At 37.5% G+C, this 19816-nt stretch overlaps 1 protein-coding gene across 5 annotated transcripts in view; it reads right to left on the minus strand.

The window, feature by feature from the left end:
* The window catches only part of REPS2 (RALBP1 associated Eps domain containing 2), a 115195-nt gene that overhangs the window by 80023 nt on the left and 15356 nt on the right, over nt 1-19816 (minus strand). For all 5 annotated transcript variants that reach the window (XR_015744538.1, XM_087938263.1, XM_087938265.1 and 2 more), the window contains exon 2: nt 4571-4694. Coding sequence is in view for 4 of the 5 variants with exons in the window: in XM_087938263.1 (XP_087794389.1) it covers nt 4571-4694 (124 nt within the window). In the remaining variant the exon portion in view is untranslated. The remainder of the gene's footprint in view (nt 1-4570; nt 4695-19816) is intronic.

Below are 19816 nucleotides of genomic sequence, written 5' to 3' on the forward strand. Positions count from 1 at the left end.
GATTATATAATACAATATTGTTTAGCTTATTTATTGACCAAATGACTCCCCTTGAAAACTAATTATGTTACTTGAAAAATTAAAATTTAGTACAGACCCAATTAGTAGGAAAATACAAAGAGAAAGAACATTTTTGCATTTTGTATTTGTATAAAGTCTTAAACTTTTAGAGAGTATTTGACTATTTTTGATTATTTGTAAGAATATATAAACTTTCTTGACCACAAAAGCAGAATGGATCTGGCAAATAAAAAGTAAACTAATTTGGATGGAGGATTGATAAACAAAAAAGTAAATTAACTTGGGGAAGGGCATCTCCTTTTTTAGGCTTCTATTCTTATCTTACTCAAAACATTTAGATTATGTTTTTCCACCTGAAAACTTTCAAATTGTTTTATGTAGTAGATACAGATAAAAACGAATGCCCACCAATATTAAAACACTAAATGGAGAAGTTCTAAAATGCAGGTAACATTGCTGTGGTAAAACTGGGCAAAAAGCTACCCTAATATTACTTCAATATAAATATTTTTTGGCATTTCACATTAAGGCAAAATGAAAAGCAATTTTGGGTTAAGGAGTATGCAAATGCATAACTTGATTTTCTGTATCTGCACAAATATGCTTCCTGAAGTACTATATTTCTGTTTCTCTGCATTGCATTATGCATAGAGAAATACTTCAAAACAAATATTTCAATACAACATACATGTGTGTAAAAATTGGGCATTGTACTACAAAGGAAAACCCAATCAACCTCTATGTAATGCAAGAAATTCAAAACATAAAAATAGACGTGGTAAATTACCTTAAAAAGAGGTGTACTATATGAACCACTTGTATTTACTTATAAAATATTAATATGTTTTGTTTTACTAAGAACTCACTTGCTCTATTTGGGCTTTAAAAGAATGTGACAGAATGATGCATGTAGAATATTACATAATGCAAAAATGACAAAACCAGAAGATATAGTAACTTATAATAGCTTTTATGTCAGATTGGCTGACTTTCAAAAATTTAGTGAAATAATTACTGCTGCATCAAACTTAACATTGGTGCAGATTTCTTTATATAGATAAATATTTATAATAAATATTAGTTGTATTCAATTTGGAGGGAAACCAATTTGGGCTACAATCACTAATATATTTACAAGGATATAAGCCCCATAAAAGCTAACAGGAGTCAAAGTACAATACACATATCCATAGTCTCACACTAGACTAATCTCATTCACTGAAGATTAGCAATGTTAATGCAAATTATAATTTCCTAAATGAAACAATACATTGATATAATGGTTTGGCGCTAGTGTTAATGAGACTTTAAGCATTTGACTAATAATAATTAGCCACATAGCAATTGCTTTACAAATGAAGTTTCTATATTCCACCATTATAAAGGGCATATTTCATTCATTATAGCTGTTTTATAAGTTAGCAATTTCAGGAAATTTTACTCTGCAATATTATAAAACCTTGCATACAACTAGCAACTCAACTGGAGTGCAAAATTAGGCCATATAATTTAAATTATGATTGGAAAGCTAGATTATGAAAACATACTGGGTCTATTGGACTGATTGTTCTTACCTTCGTTGACCCAAATTAAAAGGACTAGTTAAACTTTTAAAGCTGCCCTGCTGTACTCACCTCCACTTCAATTCCCCATCTACCTCTGCCACTTTGGCCATCCCACACTCCATTGCCCCTGCCATTTGGCATCCCATCAGCCCTTCAATTGCCCCCGCACTCCTCCGTCCCTGCCACTCTTCTGCTCTCCAACACCCTGCACTCTGCAGTTTCTGCCAACACCAAGTAATCTTCACCAACTTCTTCCTGTTCTTGATGAAGATTGCCCAGTCTGGCCCTTCACCAGCTGCCCAGGCCAGGTGTAATTAGTCAACAATGGGAAGAAGAAAATGGCAAAGGTCAGCTGAAGCAAAAAAAAAAAAAAAAAGAAAGCAGGGTGGCCAAAAGGGAAGTTGTGAAGGGAGAAAGGGAGATGAGGGGAGTTAAAGTCTACTCTGCATTCATAAAAAGTAGTTAGGGGTGCCAAGTACAACAGTTTTAGAAATAGATTTATATTTGAAAAACCGGGTTTGCAGCGCTTTGGGGCAGGCAGGAATCCGCGATCGTGCGCGGTTTCTGCCTGCGCTCACCACTGGAGTGCCCTGAGCCATCCGGCTTCAGGGCTAGCCACCTCCATAGAAGGTGGTGAAGACAGGGGGGATCTGGCAGAGTTGAGAGAAATCACACCTCTCTTCCCTAGCCGGCTAAACCCCCTTTTCCGAAGGCGGTAGAGCGGCGGTCAGAAATGGCCACCACAAAGAAGCGCTCAGCCGGAAAAGAAAGTGCAGGAGGAGTTGAGAAGAAGTGAAAGTTTTTTTGCTGACCGGGACAAAAAAACAATGAAGGTATCCTGGAACTTAAAATTTGTGAAAGATACATCATTCCCAGATATTTACAAGTGGCGAATGGAAGTTAAAAAGGAAACTTCTTTTTTTTTCACTCTCCTTCCTAACGTTGACAGCGAACAGAAATGCATGAGAAATCGGAAAAACCCACTTTGGCATCAATAGGTAAACTGGATAATTAAATGCTAAAGGGATAATAAGGATTTCTGAACATTAAAAAAAAATTATTTTTGCTGTAAGTGGGAAGGGAGAGGAAAAGAATTGGAGCAAGATTTGGAAGTGAGGAGGAGATTGCCTAGAATTTTAAAGAATCCTTAAATACTAACAAGACTTCTAAAAGATACATTTTAACTGGAACTTTGCAACTAAACAGTAACCCCAGAAAGAGAAAGTGAAGAAAGAAGTAAGTGCTAAAAGAAACAGCTTATTTGGACTGTTTGGTGACTTTGGGACTTTTGGAAATTATCTTTGAAGGACTAAAAACACTTGGGTGGTTGTTTTGGAAAAAAAATTTCTTTCTACAATGGCATCACTTGTGGATGAATTGAAAATTGAATTCAAAAAATACAAAGAAGAACAAGAAGGGAAAGACTCTGTTGGCACTCTTTTTCAATTCTTAGAAATGGCGATTTGCACCTATGAGAAACTGACTGCGCAACAAGATGATTGGGATAAAGAAGAAGCCATCTTTGATGAACAAGTAACTTTATTTGGGGAAGAAAGGGAGAAGGAGGAAAAGAAAAAGGGGACTTTAAGATTTAAAAAAACAACCAAAAAAGAGAAAAATAAGGTGAAAAATGGATATGTTAGAAAACAACAGAAAGGGGGAATGCAGAAGAAGAAAAGGGAGGTGGAGAGACAAGGGGGTAAAAAGGGCAGGGAGAAGAAGCAGCAAGGGAGGAAGGAAGGGATGAGAAGCCTCAATGGTGTGGAGCAAGATGTAAAGAAACAAGATTTATTTAGAGATAATGGGTAAAATTTAATTGAAAAAGGGATTCTGCAAAGGTACATAAGATTGTATTGTTATATTTGTACTTAGAAATAATGTTAGAAAATTGGAAACAACATGTGATCAAAAAATGAGATAAAATATTCAGTGTAACTTAGTGAAATTTTTGTGAATAAAAGGAAGGCAATGAAATAAATGAGAGAATTGAAGTAGGAGGAAATGGGAACATTTTAATGATACAATGATTTAAAATATAAGTGATGTGGGGGGAAATAACTGTGGAAAGTATAAGTGTTCCCATAAAAGAATGATATTCAATTGAAAAGTAATGTGTAAAATGTTTAAGATTTAAATGAATATTAATATTAATGATAGATTTGAATTGGCATGGATAGTTGACTTTAGAATGTACTAAACAGAATCCCAATGGAATTTATGTACTATACTAAGTGTTATAAATTTAGGGGAAAGAGTTAAAGGCGTCACACTCCAATTAGTGTACAGGAGAAATTTTGTTTAAAGAGAAAAGATCGATAGCTGGAAACAGAACAGACAAAGAATAATAAGCATAATGATCTGAACTGAGATGAGATAAATAAAATAAAACTAAGAAAGTTAAAAGAGGCGAGAAGCTATATAGAAAATGGAAAATGTTAATAAGATATGGAATGGTATATAAAATGAACATGAATTTGAATTTGTGTCTGTATGAAGAGATGTAACCCGGGATCAAGCAGCTTTCAGAAAAGATGTTTTATGTTTTTTTGTTTTATGTTTTGTTTGTTTGTGTATTGTCTTTGAAAATTAATAAAATTTGTTTAAAAAAAGAAATAGATTTATATTTGTGGAATAGTTTAATTAGTGATGTAGCTTTTTAAAGTTCTGCAGTCTTACTTCTACTATACTGAGTTTTCATAAACAGGATATTAATGAGCCTGAATTCATAAAATGAAATTTCTATTAAACTTTTTAGTACAACAGGCTCTATTCAGCTTTTACTGAGATGATTTTTTCCCTGTTTGCTTATTATTAGTTTTCCCTTCCCTCTAGTCATTTATAGTTTCTTCCATGGTGTTTTGCAAATTTTTTACAAAACATAAAGACCATTTAATAAATATGTTAAATAAAATATTAAATTTTATTTTATTTATTAAATAAAAATACAATTGTTCAAAGTAAAGCAATTGAGTATAATCAGTTACCATTCTGAATACTTTCTATTCGTACTGGGAGACCAGACTGTGCAGCAGCTATAAGCTTCATAGCAGCATAAAACTGAGTACGACCAAAATAACCGACATGTTTAGCACCACACAAGTCTGTAATCTGAAAGATAAAAAGGGAGGGGATGAATATAGCATATGCCAAAAATATTGGTGCTTGCAGCGAAAGAATTACCGAAGCTACAAAAATATGTAGTAGTTAAAAAAAACTGGCAGCAAATAAACCAGTGATGCTGACATCTGGTTTACATTCTATAGCCCCAAATCTGCTATTTTACACAGGAAAAAGCCACAGACGAAATCCTCCTATATAAATGTTTTGTTCTCTTGGCTCCATTCTCAGCAACATGCCATATATCTGTGGCTTAACCTCTGAGCGATAAATTGTCCAAAAGAAAAAAAAAGGTGCCCTTGATACTTTTTTTTTCTTTTAAAGACGTTTTGCTTCTCACCCAAGAAACTTCTTCAGCTCTGACAGAATAGTGGGGAATGGAAGGATTTATATTCCTTGCAGACAGCTGGTAATTTGCATCCTTTTAGAGGGTTGTTGAAGCACTTGGAGGTTTATCTGTGTAGTACTCCATTCCCCAATATCCTGTCAGAGGATGGGAAGTGAAACGTCTGCAAAAGAAAAAACAAGAAAGTCCAGTTGCCTCCGGAAAAATAGCACCTTTGGGATAACCATGACCTGGATGACTGAAAATCTCTACAGACTATCAAGGGCATCAGCAGGATCTTGTTCTTTTTGTCAAAAGGTGGAAACAGAATCACACCACCTTACACACCACCTTTGTACATACATGCAATATCACTATGTACAGTACAAAAGAGGGGGCTTGCATGCAATGCTGCAAAGCTGCTTTAGTCATTCTTCTCCCCCAATGGATACTAACCATTACCTAGTTGGAACATACGCATTATATTTCAATTTTTATATACATCAGCAAACAGAAATGAAGGTTTAAATGCTCCTTTCTAGTGAATAGATACACTAGAAATGATCTCCTCATGTGGATAAGAGATAAACTGAATTGTAAAAAAAATCTCTTTTTAAAAAAATAATTTCAATTTGGAGGTCCACAGGTACTATTGTGGAATATTGCAGAAATTCTGGCACCTGCTTTGTACCATTTTCTGTACTTGAAATTCTAGATTCTGTAATTCTAGATTATAGCAACCTCAGCTGTCTTCTATGAAATCTACAAGTTTATACTAACAGAAGCAAAGTTTCAACCTTGACTTTTTAATATATAAATATTTGCCAACAATAATTTCTCAGTTTTGATCCTCAGCCACTATCAAAATTAATTTTCAAGACTGGAATTCTGAGAGCTTGTTAAAGAGATTCTCGTACAATGTCTACCATGGTGGATGTAGACATCTTCCATTTACCATAAGATAAATTGATAAATTGGGCTCCTAACATTACTGTTTTCCCATTTTTTCTCTAAATCGCCCCAATATTTCTTTATCTTTTTCAGTTTAGCAGCTAAATACATTTTAGGAAATAACATCATATAACTCCATTGTGAAAATAGCACAGTATATATAAGATTATTTATTTTTATTTTACAAGTTCAAAACATTTTACATTAAAAAGAGAATTATATTTAAAATTAGTATAATAATCTAAATAAAGCTTTCAACAACTATATAAAGAATTTAAAAATTAAAACAGAAAAAATTTAAAACATATATGTGACATTATATAGTATTTGAGGCCCAGAAAGTAGTGGCTTGGATAGCTTTATCATTGGCCATGAATAAACCGTCCACTGTAAATAATCCATCAAAATTGTGACATATCAATAAATGTTCAGAATTCAACAAACAAATGTTCTGTCTTACATATTGGCAACAAAAATCAGAAAATAAAATACAAGCTGAGTAATCAAGACCTTGTTGATGATCCCAACTATGTCAAGGACCTTGGAGTACTCACCTCTAATGATCTAAGTGCTAGAGCCCACTGTAACTACATAGCCAAAAAGGCATTAAGAGTTGTTAACCTAATCCTGGGTAGCTTTTTCTCCGGTAATATCACACTACTAACTAGAGCATACAAAACATTTGCTAGACCAATACTTGAATACAGCTCATCAGTCTGGAATCTGCATTACATATCGGATGTTAATATAGTCAAGAAAGTCCAGAAATATTTCACGAGAAGAGTTTTCCACTCTTCTACTCGTAGCAGAATACCTTATGCCACCAGACTTGAAATTTTAGAACTAGACAATCTAGAACTACACTGCCTTTGGTCCGATCTAAGTATAGTACATAAAATTATCTACAACAATGTCCTACCTGTCAATGAATACTTCAGCTTCAACCACAACAATACAAGAGCACACAATAGATATAAACTCAAGGTAAACCGCACCAAACTTGATTGCAGGGAATACGACTTTAGCAACAGAGTGGTCAATGTCTGGAATACTCTACCTGACTCTGTGGTTTCTTCCCCAAACCCCAAAAACTTTAACCTTAGAATGTCTACTATTGACTTCGACCCTTTTCTAAGAGGTCTGTAGAGGGCATGCATAAGTGTACCAACTTGCTTACCATCCTTGTCCTATTGTTTCTTTTTTTATTTGTATCCATTTCATGTATTCATAACCATGCTTATACTTATACCTGTTATCTAATACTTGCTTGACAAATAAATAAAATAAATTTCTCCAATTTGCAGTTACCATCTCCTGTGATATAGCCCCAAGTCTCCAAATTCTTCTTACATCATGATATCCCTGTTCTCAATCTGTTCAAAGTTTTCCATATGTGAGATGGTATTCAGCCATAGGTATAAAGTTGATCCAATTTTCACTGTAGCTCACTATGCTTATTTTTGGGGTAGGCCTTATATTAGGCCCACCCCAAAAATCAGGCTTATTTTTGAGGGAAGGTCAGGAAAAACGGTAATTTGTCCCCAAACATTTAGGGTTATCGCAATGAAGTATTGGTTGCTTTCTATAATAATTTTCAACTTCCTAATTCCTAGCATTTATGAGGTTAAAAAAATATAATTGGAAACATATTTGATTTGGGATTTTGTTTTACAGCACACTCCCTTTTCCATTTGGTTTTAAATGTATGGATTACATTAGGGAAGATTGCACATTCTCCTTATGTTTGTTTAATTAATACAGTTCATGTGTTATAAGAATGGCAGGTTGCAATAGAGGACATTTGGATTCAAAATAGAATGCTAACAAACGAACAATTTCAAAAATGCAGAGAAACAACTCTGTAAACTGAATGTAAAATCTTACAAGAATTTATTAAAAATGAGAAGTGATGTGGAAAAGTAAGTAAACAAAAGGCAATAACAGAGACATGTATCACCTGTGAGGCTAACAAACCTAGAAAACAACTTAAATTTCTGAAGATATCTTTATTGCTATTTGAGTAATTTTAGCAGAAAACTGTCATTTGGTGCTACCTACCAAAGCAACTCCCAGATTAACTTATGCCTAATATAATTAGGATGGAGTTATTTTTGAGTCTTCTAATTCCCTGCATACTTGAACTAAGGACCTTTTCCTGTAATAGCTTTGGTCATCCCAAGATTAGACACCTTGTTAGACATAAATAAGATCATGAAGCATCATATTATTTCAAAGACAACAAATATGATTAAATTATCAATTTTTTTCAGTGTAATAGATGGCTATGAAAATAGCAAGAGAAATTTACATTACAGAATCAATAATTTGGTCAATTAGAAAATTAGATAAAGTTTATGTGCTTCTGAGGATATCTGCTATCTTTTGTCTCTTCTATATCCCAAACATGGCACAGTGTTTTGAAAAGTAAGATGAAATGTATTTCCTTTGGCAGATCTACATGTCAGATTACTTGCCCTTATGGATTAGAGATAGTGCTGTCCATGTTTAAATCATTTCATTATTACCATAAATTCTTTGTTGACTCATTGTCATACATCAGGGATGTCAAACTGGAAGCTGGCAGGGAATGCGTCATGCTCAGGCCACGCCCACCCTGGCTCAGCAAAGGGAAAAAAGTCACAATACATCACATAACATGATTGAGTTTAACTCCCAGGATTTATATGGATTCTTTCCAGGATGAAACTGACCCTTTAGCTCTTATAATTATGTACTCTGTGCTATTCACCTTCATTTCTTCTTTAGAAACTCTCCACTGATTACCCTCATTTCTGGTTTGTTTTTTTTACTGCTGATAGTCAATCCTAAAAGATAGAAGCCACTCCCCACTTTAATATTTTCATTGTCAGCTTTAAAGGTAGCTGTTGTCATTACTTTACATTTGTAATATTTAATCGTAGTCCCATGCTTACACTGTGTTTAGTTCCACAGTAAAAGCATCCATATCATTTTTCAGCTATCAAAGTATTACTATTATTGTGCAAATTATTGATTTTTCTTCCTCCAATTTTAAAACTACTCATATTCCAAACCATTTTCTATCAATATATATTCAGTATTCAAATTGAATAAGCCAAGGAGGCTTGGCCCACTCCTCTGCCAAACTGAGACAGTTTGTTTCATTGTTTTCTATCATACTTTTACTTCTTGTCTTCTGCAGTTTTTACATGAGGAAAATGAACTGTGTAATTTCTCTAAGGACATTCCACAGCTTCACATGATTCACACAATTAAACACCTTTCTATAGTAAATGAAGGACATGTCTTCTTTTTCTAAAACCAAACTGAACAACTGGCATTTCTCTTTTCATTCAAGGCTTCGATCTGTGATGGATGGATCCAAGCATTTTTTCTAGGATATGATACAATAGAGTGGATACTTTATTGTCCGTAATGTAGACTGATTTCTTCTCATGTTCTCCAGATTAACTGGCATAGCTAGGTTAGAATTTTGCTATGTCTAATACAAATGAAATAGTAGGAAAAGTCAGATTTTAAGTACAAGGTTTACATTTTGGGTTCCATGCAAGCAAAATAATGAAAAAATATATCACTGATTTCTTATTATATTTACAAAGACTTGTCTGGACAAGTCAGAACATGATAAGACACACAAAGTAATCTGTTAGTATGGATAAGGACCATGATTCATCAGGCCTCTGTAGTTTCTGCTCTTTAAACTCATCAGGGTGCCTAGCACTTGAATTGATATAGAATTTCAGGTTGCATTTCATAAAGGTATCTGGGAATTTAGAAACAAATATATTTTAGTTACATGTTTATCTATATTTTGGACTTTTGAACAAAGAAATTAACTGTTATCTAACTTGATTATTTAATTACTTATGCTTTAATCTCAGATTTGAAACAGCCTTCCTAGATTTTCACTGTTAAGAATACAATAGAGTAACAGAAAGAACAATGAATTTCATATGAACAATATTGTTTTTCCAGTAAAGATAACAAAATTTCATCTTGGTTCCTTGTTCTACAGTATTGACATAATAGTGTAGCTTCTGCAATAATAATAAAGTAGTAGTTTCTTTGAAGATTATTTTTTTCTGGAATCCCAGTCTCAACAGGACTAATCCTGTTTAAAGTTTTCAAAGTCAATATTCTTAAGTATGTGCAAACTCTTGCTTTGATATGATGGGGTTGGTAGGGCTTGCTTGTAAATAATAGAACATCATCTTAAATATTATTTCTGCAAAGTAATATTTGAACACATATTACCAACCAAGCTTAAACTTATTTACTGTTATTTATTTCTTCCTTCAAGTCATGGAAGTTATAAAATACTGGTTTTTCGTGTGTGTGTGTGTGTGTGTGTGTGTGTGTGTGTACTGACCTAACCCTAGTTTTTAAAAGTATTGCAATATTTTATTTATTATGTATTATTAAAGTAAAATGAAAAAATACTAAAAAATTATGACACTTCCCAGCACAAAACACATTCAACTTAAGCAAATTTTTGGAAGAGATATTGAATATTTAGCTATTTAAACTTAATAATTCAGTATTCTGAACTGGATTATCCTGTGACAGCCTATTCTGTTGCAGAGAACAAATTAAATACCATGGGAGAAGGAGCAGTATTATTCTTTTCCTCAGAGGAGCCTATTTTTTTATTTTATTTATAACGTAACAATTCATTTGAAATCATTTATGTTTTGTATTTAAAAACTTATAGAAATTATTGTGCAGCATTAGAGTTCAGAGAACTCTAAATTTGCAGCACATAGGCATTATGATAGCAGATGTAAAAAGGGAAAATAGTGATTATAGCTGATGTAAAAAGGGGAAAATAAACTTACTCAAGAAAATTTTAAAAATATACTGCTTCCTTTAATTCAGAGAGGAAAAAACAAGTTCAAAACTACACCTGCCTTCACATGGGTCTCAAAAACAATCACAATAATTAACTTAAGCTCCAGAAAGACCTCATACTATTCACTGTATTACTAACCAAACTCATCTCACGCCATAGTCTTACAAAGGAAATTGATTTTTCTACAAAGCTATTAAAGGATTAGTCTTAGATTTAGGCCACTAAAAGATTTATATTCTATTTGGGCTCAGTTTTATAATAGGAAGCACAAAGGATAGCAGGGTATACATATTCAATAGCTTTCCAGAATAAAAAAAAATACGAGTGAAAAATATTCAATAAAAATGCATAAAACACATTTTTGGCACAAACATCTTTAGATGAAATGTGACTTATATAATAATGACATATTTAAAAGCAGCGGCACTATTCTCTTTACATATAACATCCAAGTCATTTTTCAAGGAATTCTCATTTCACAAAAACAAAGGAAATATTATAAGATATATCATTCTATTAGGGGAAAAGGTCAATAAAAGCCATTATCCTTTGAAACAACAAATGTTAATAAAGTCTAGAATTTTGTTTCTGGATTTCAGCCAAAATCGGCTTCAAGGCTAAGCAATGTGTGACGACACATAAGAAACTTTTAGAAACAGCTGATTCTTTATTTTGAAGAAAAACAAATCTGGAAACAGATAACAGATGTTCCACGGTTTGTTAAATCCATATGATATAATACTAAGACTTAAATGGACTAGAGCCAACAGATCAAAGAATACCATTCTTTATTTTAAAATGTGAGAAGCTATACCTAGATGTTGGGGACTTTTAAAAAACATTCAGTTTTTACAAATAAAGTGAAGACAGTCATAACATCTTAAGTGTGATAGATAAGACTGGAATGTATCTTCACTGCTATAAAAACTCTTATCATTATATTCTTGAATGAGCTATGAAATGTGGCATTTATGAAACACAGGTATCAACATTCCCAAATCAAAGGAGCAACTGAAATTATATTACTTATTATTATTCATTTGTTAATTTATTTAAATTGGTCAATGGATCTCAGTGGAAGGCAATACAATAAAGGAAATTGAATGGTGTGTTAAATGTGGTTGGCAGGTATTCAGCAAGCTAAGCAAAATGTTCAGGACCAATCTTAGCCATGTCTGAAAAATTTTCAGTTATCTAACATATGCCAGTGAAACATGGACACTAACCTCACAATCAACACAAAAGCTATGAGTGGCACAAAAAGCCATGAAAAGATACATGCTGAGCATTTTACAAGGTAAGATAAAATGGGCATGGTAGTTACCTGATACGCCCTTTCTCTGTGAGGAGCATCCAGTAGTGGGAGGTGCTTCAGTCTCCTCTTGAATAGGCTGGGCTTAATTGGCAGGATGCTCCTTCTCCTCCACGGGACTCCTCCTTAGTGTACCTCAGTTTTTGGTGAAGTCGAAGTGTTGAAAATTTCTATACTTCACCCTATCTAATGTTTGGCCGGAATAGTGCCCCACCAGATGGAAAAAGGGTGGGGGCTGGATGCTCTTCACAGCTCACAGAGAACGGCATATCAGGTATGTACCAATGCAGTGCAGTGTTAATTATCACTCTGTGCTCCCACACACAAACTTCTCTCATCAAGGCCCATCCTTGACTTGCTGGAGAAAGTTTATTGGAAACTGAATAACTTAACATTTTTCTTTCACAAATCTGTTAAAGGAGCATCTTCTATTAAATTATTGGACATAGATTGGAGAATGGAGTATGTGCCCAACCATATATATTTACAATCCAGCAGGAAATCCTACCCCACAAACCTCAGTGAAGTGAACAGGAGCTTGTAAACAAACAAAGTGTGGTAGACCTTTAGTCTTCTGTTCATTTAAAAGGCTGGTGCTGGTCGCGATGGGTTTCATCGCAACAAAGGACTTTGAAATTGAATAAAATATTTTTTAAAAATGTCAAAAAAAATGGTATGTACCAATGCCCATTCTCCCGAGCTGTTCAGAGCATCCAGTAGTGGGACATACCAAAGCTTGGACTGTCCTACGGGAGCGTCTCCATCTGGTTAGAAGTTCCTCCTTCGGCCCTGTGGACACTTTGTAAAACCCTCCTATCAAATGCAGCCTTGGTGGAGGCATAGATGTCAATTTTATAGTGTCTAATGAAGGGCAATGGAGAGGCCCAGGTTGCCGCCCTACAGATCTCATGTAGTGGTGCCTGTGTGGCCCATGCTGCCAAAGTTGCCACACTCCTGGTAGAATGGGCTGTTATAACCCTGGGAACTGGCAATGATTGCATCTTGTATGTTTTAGCAATCATGGCCCTCAACCACCTGCTGATTGTTGAAGAGGAAACCTTACGTCCTTGAGTGGTAGGTTAAAATGAAATAAAGAGGGCCTCTGATTTTCTAAAATTTGTGGAGTGGTATATATAAGAGCGTAAAGCTTGTTTCACATCAAGTTGATGCCATTGACGTTCGAGTCTATGGGTTGGCCTTGGGCAAAAGTTAGGAAGGACCAACTCTTGTGCCCTGTGGAAAGGCGAGTTAACTTTTGGTATGATGGTTGGGTCAGGTCGAAGGACCACCTGTCGGTATGGAAAATGCAGAGGTCCCGTCTCACCGATAAAGCTGCCAGTTCAGAGATTCTTCGTGCTGAAGTTATTGCGACTAAAAAGACCACGTTATAGGTTATGAAGTGGAGACTCGTAGTCCTTAGGAGCTCAAAAAGACCCTTTGTGAATGCAATTAAAACTTTGTCAAGGTCTCAGGTTGGGTATCAATGTACCACTGGCGGTCGCAAGTTTGTGGCCCCTCTAGGGAAACTGCGAATGCATGGGTGATGAGATGGAGCGGAGATCACCCCAAGAGATGACCGAAGCTAGGGCCACCACTTGTGTGTGCAATGTGTTTGAGGATAAGCCCTTGTCCAGACCATCTTGTAGGAACTCCAACACTTGTGCCACTGATAGAGAAGTAGGGTCAATATGAGATTTTGCTCACCAACGACAGAAAATTGACCAAGTTGCACTGTATATGCGATTTATGGAAGGGCGCCGCTTGGATGGTGGAAATAAACTTGGTGGAAACTTTCTTACTCCTCAGATGTCTCCGCTCAATCTCTATACAGCTAGGTGGAGCCATTGAGGGTCCGAGTGCTGAACTGGGCCTTGGGAGAGCAAGACTCTGTCTGGTGGTATTCTCTGTGGTTCTGCAGACGACAGATCCCTGAGGTCTGCATACCAAGTCCACCTGGGCCAGGATGGCGCCACTAGCAACAACTCCGCCTTCTCCTCTAGAAGTTTCTGGACCACTTTGGGGATTATTGGAGTGGGGGAAACATGTACAGCAGGCTCGGTGGCCAACTGCAGCAGACAGCATTGATGAGATGGTTACTGTGAGATGAACCTGGGTAGTTGTGTGTTACTGTGGGATGCGAACAGGTCAATGACCGGTTGGCCAAACCTCTGGGTCGCTTCCCGAAAAAGATCTGGATGTAGGCACCATTCTGCCTGATCTACTGTGGCCTTGCTCAGCCAGTCTGCCTGAGTATTTGACAGACCCGAGATGTGCTCCATTTTGATGGAAAGTAAGTTGATCTCAGCCCAAAGGCACAATCTCTCCGCCTCCTTCTTCAGCTGTCTCAAATGGGTACCCCCGTTTGTTGATGTGGGCCTTTGTCGTAATGTTGTCTGTCAAGATAAAGACATGCTTGGACCAAAGCTGTGGGAGGAAGCTGCGAAGAGCCAGGTGGACTGCTCTGAGCTCCAACCAATTTATGCTGCACGATTGCTCTGGTATGGTCCAATGCCCTTGTTCCCTGTGAGACCAATGGTGAGCCCCCCAGCCAAAGAGACTGGCATCCGTCATGATGGTGGCTCTGTGGGGGTCTTTGAAATGACAGCCCTTGTTGATGGGACGGTCCACCAATGAAGTGATCTCAGGACACTTGGCGGAGGTGTGACTTGGACATTGGTGTTGTCTCTTCTTGACCACTGGTACAGCAGCAAGTACCATTGCAGGGTTCTAGTGTGGAGCCAGGCCCAGGGAACAATAGAAATGCAGGAGATCATTTTCCCCAATAATTTAGATAAGAGAGCTAGGGGCACTCGCTTGATGGTTCTGATCTCCCGAGATAGTTCTCTAATGCTCTCCTGCCTTGTTTGGTGAAAGGAAGACCGTATCCTCCACCGTATCATTAATGGCTCCCAGGTGAACTAGCTGGGTACAGGGAGTTAGTTGACTCTTAGCCCAGTTTATAAAGAAACCATGTTGTTGAAGGGACTGCAAAGTAATAAGAGTATCTGATTTGGCCTGTTGACAGAAAGATGACAAAATTAAAATGTCATCAAGGTAACACTGTAGCCTGACAGGAGCATTTCTGATGGGCGGCCAGGTCTGCCACAACCTTAGTAAAGGTCCTGGGAGTGGAAGCTAGGCCAAAAGGGAGGGTGACGTATTCAAAATTGCAGATTATCATAGCAGAATCTGAGGTATTTGCTGTGGGAAGGCCGAATTGGAATGTGTAAATATGCCTCTGTGAGGGCAATTGACCTTAGGATGTCACCCTGTCTAATGCTAAGTAAAATAGATTGTAGGGTGGTCATTTTAAACTTTCTGTACACTAGGGAGCGGTTGAGATGTTTCAGGTTTAAAATTGCCCTCAACCACTCCCTGGTGTACAGAAAGTTTAAAATAACCACCCTACAATCTATTTTACTTAGCATTAGACAGGGTGAAGTCCTAACATCAATTGACCTCACAGAGGCACCACAAAAAGATGTGAGTAAAAACCTTTGCCCTGTTGGTCTGGTGCCACTGGTCGAATGGCCCGGACCTCCAATAGGTGGTTGATAGCTGTTTGCATAAGAGATTTTTTTCTCAGGGTCCCTAGATCTTGGGCATCTCATGAAAAAGTTTGGAGGGGTGGGTTGGAACTCCAGAGCCAACCCAAATCTAATCGTGTCCCTGACCCAGGAATCAGATGTTGAGGAATCCCACTGGTCGGCAAAAAACTTTAGCCTTCTACCAATGGGGGCATCTTGGTAAGAATTATTTGAGGCGGCGGAAGCCCCTGGTTCCTGCTCCCTTGAATTGCCTCTTGGATTATCCTCCCCATCTATTCCTGTCCCCGAATTTGGACCTCTCAAATTGCTGTCCCTGCTGTTATCCGGAGGACCTTTGGAAACTCGGGGAATAGGGTCCCTAATATAAGGGACGAAAGGAACCTCTCCAAAAGGGCTGGGGATTCCTGCTGTCTGACTTCCAAAAAGAGAAGGATCATTTTTTTGTCCCTCTTTTCTATGAGGAGCAGATCCAGGGCACTGCCAAACAGCTTTTCATCCGATAAAGGTGCTGAGGCAAGCTTCCACTTGTGTTTGGTGTCAGCTTGCCAATGCCTGAGCCAAAGTAGCCGCCTTGCTGATACTTGCAATGCGATGGCTCTAGAGGAAAAATTTACCACATTAAAAGTTGCTTCTGCTGAAAATTCTGCCGCAGTGATCAGGTGTCCTGGTGCGCTCGTATATTGGAGGATGGGATGATTTCCTGCAGCGAAGCCATCAGAGGGAACACAGTGTGAAAAAAGATGCGGCTGTGGTTGCTCTTATAGCCCACACGTCAGATTGATGAGCCCTGCGAAGAGCTAGTTCTGCTCTCTTATTTTCTGGCTTAAGCACCTCCTCTGATTCACTGGGGATAGTAGAGGGGGATGCAAAAGCCACTATCGGATCATCAACTGAGGGTGTGTTTAAGAAAATGGAAAACTCAGGAGCGAAGTTATAAAATTTCCTGTCATATCCCTTAGGGGCAGAAAACACTGCTGCGGAAGCCCACTATTTCTGTACTAAGTTGGAAAACATCTGTGGGACTGATATTACTTCAGCTTCATTTACAGGCTGAGAGAAAATTAAATCATTTGCCTCCTCCTGTGAAATTGGTTGTTGCGAAGATGTAGTCGCTTTATCAAGGCACGCGGTTGTCTTGGCCTTGAATAAAAGCAATTTGATTAACTGAGGGTGGAATAGTCCCGTGAAAGTTGGTCAGGTGTGAGGCCTTTGTCATGACATGCCCCTCTCCAGTGGTTCCACCTCTGACAGGGCTGGATCAATGTCATGAGCTGACCCTGTCTCTAGTTGGTCAATTTGTTCTTCTTGATCCCCCTCTTCCTGAAACCCCTGGGGAGGCATGTCGGGGGAGATATAAAATTCCCCTTGGGGAGGTACCTGAGGAACTTGCTGGTCCATCCATTAGTGACTGTCCTGAGTGAGATTTGCATTTCGAGATAGTGGACTGTCTTCTGGCCCATACAGACTGCTGAATGACAGCTACAATCCCCTGTCATATCACCAGTTCCATCCATGCCCTCATCCTGGGGGGAACATCCTCGGAGAGAGGATCCTCTTGTCGGCCACTGGCCACCGTTGGAGTAAATGTGGCCTCAGGGACCCGCCTTGGTGCGGCTGCTGGCGTTGAGGTACCAGGAGGAAGTTGCCTGGCAGAACTACGCCTGGATGGAAGAGAAAGATCCAGGAGAGGAGGGAGAGTTTGGGCCTGGGCAGCTCGAGGGGGAGATGGGGCTGGCAAAGTCCATTCTGTCTCCCGCATACGCTTCATTTGTTTCTCTTTAGCCTAATGGCATCTATGGCCGTCCTTTTCCTCGGTCGTTGAAGGTCTCTTGGAAGCTTTGGATTTGCCCAGGGCCCTGGTCATTGCTCTGGAGGTAGAAGCCCTTGAGCCGTTGCTGCTTGCCATTTCCACTATAAGATTTGTCAATGAGGCTTTAATATAAGGTGCAGGGAGACCCTTATAAATTCTTTAATCAATAATAATAATAATAATTATTATTATTATTTTGTATTATTGATCTCTAATCCAATCAATTTCAAATGAATCCAATTAGCAACACCTCTTCAGGCCAGAAGTAAATGAGTAACAATGGCCTGCAACACCTGCCTTGCACAGGTGGACTTAGGCCTTGGTGCTCGCTGTTGAGCTGCTGGACTTTTATTCTGTGTGGGTTAGCCAACAAAAACAGATCCACTGCCCCAAGGTTTTGGAATCAGGGGTGCCAATCCCTTGGTCTCTACGAGGGAAACCCAGTTAGGGAAAAAAGCCTCTCAGTGTATTTTTTATTTTGATTAATGGTGAATGGATGCCATGCAGTTCACAAAATGGTGCCTGCTGCTGCTAGGTGCGGCCAAAATTATCCAGCAGCTAGTTCCCATCCAAATCGCTGTTCTGAACAGCGAAAAGAGACTATGCGGGAAAGGATAAGAAGTGCTTATGCGTCCAATCCCCTTAGGTGTTCTGTGGGGGAAAAGCCCCAGCCGTTTATGAGCCGAACATGAGGCGCACTCACTGTTCAGAACAATGCTTGTTAACGATTGGGAAGATAAAGGCTATGGATTAGAGGTTGCCACCTGAAACTGCTCTTGAAGCGCTGCAATCGCTCCTCCAAAAGACAATAACGAGCCCCGATGGCCTGATTTTAAGGGGAGAATGTCAGAGGTTCCCGGGCTTTCAAATGGTCAATGTGATCACTTTGAAAGTCTATCTCCACTAGAAAAGCGCAACTAGCCCCAACGGCCAGATGGTAATAAAACTGTCGGAGGCTATTGGGACTCCTAGATGACAAAGGGAGTCCCTGAGTTAACTGAAAAAGGCAAACCTGATGTTTGAATCTGTCGTTTTAGCTGCTATTCCAGCCAATCTGGAAAGCTACCTATTCCAATGAAGACTAGAGCTAAAACTGAAAGTATATGATATCATCAAGAGAGTAAAAGAATTGAAATGGCAGTCATAGAATGGATCCCGCTTGATAAAAAGTGTCCATGAAAGAGATCTAAAGTAAGATGGATTGATGACATCAGCAACTATTGTGGGTCCAATTGGCAAAAGAAAGCTCAGGACTGTATTGGTTGGAAGCATGAGGAAGAAGCCTTCAGCCTGCAGTGAATAGACAATGGCTAAAATGACGGTTTTTATTTAATGCTGTGAATAATGAAACCACCTTAGTTTGGTTAAAGAAATGCTTCCTGCAGTAAGCAAGAGGAAGGGGGGAAAAGCTCCAAATTATTTTACTTTCTTTCTCCACTGTTTATAATTAGGTACATAAGGAAAAGCAAGACCTGGTCAATTGACCAAATATCACTAAATATTGGCCAATTCTTTTTTTTTTTGAAAATTTTATTGATTTTTAAAAACAAACATAAACAAACAAAACATAAAAAATAAAAACCTAAAAAATCTTTTTTGAAAGCAGCATAATCCCGGGTTACATCTCTTCGTACAGACACAAATTCAAGTTCATGCTCATTTTTATATTCCATTCCGTATCTTATTACTATTCTACATTTTCTATATAGTTTCTCCCCACTTTTAACTTTCTTAATTTTATTTTATTTATTTCATCTCAATTCAAATCATTGTACTTATATTCTTTGTCTGTCCTGTTTCAACTGTCTACTATCTTTTCTCATTGAACAAAATTTCTCCTGTAATCACTGATTGGAGTATGATATCTTTATATCTTTCCCCTAAAATTATAACACTTAATATAATACATAACTTCCATTTGGATTCTGCTTGGTACATTCTAAAACTACACACTGTATTTTAAAAAAAGAAAAAATATATAAATGCATAATATAATTAAAACAACAATCTATACCTATTCAATTCTATCATTAATATTAATATTCATTTAAATCTTAACGTTTTACATATTACTTTTCAGATAACTATCATATTTCTATGGGAACACTTATAAACTTTCCATAGTTAATTCCCCCCCACTTCACTTATATTTTATAAAACATTGAGTAATTAAAATGTTCCCATTCTTTCCTAATTCAATTCTCTCATTTATTTTATTTCATTTATTTTGTTCACAAAAGTTTCACTAAATTACACTGACTATTTTACCCCACTTTTTAATCATACGTTGTTTCCAATTTTCTAACATTATTTCTATT

Source organism: Pseudonaja textilis, chromosome 8 (genome assembly GCF_049901715.1).
Source record: "Pseudonaja textilis isolate UNSWEBS1 chromosome 8, rPseTex1.2, whole genome shotgun sequence".
NCBI lineage: Eukaryota > Metazoa > Chordata > Lepidosauria > Squamata > Elapidae > Pseudonaja > Pseudonaja textilis.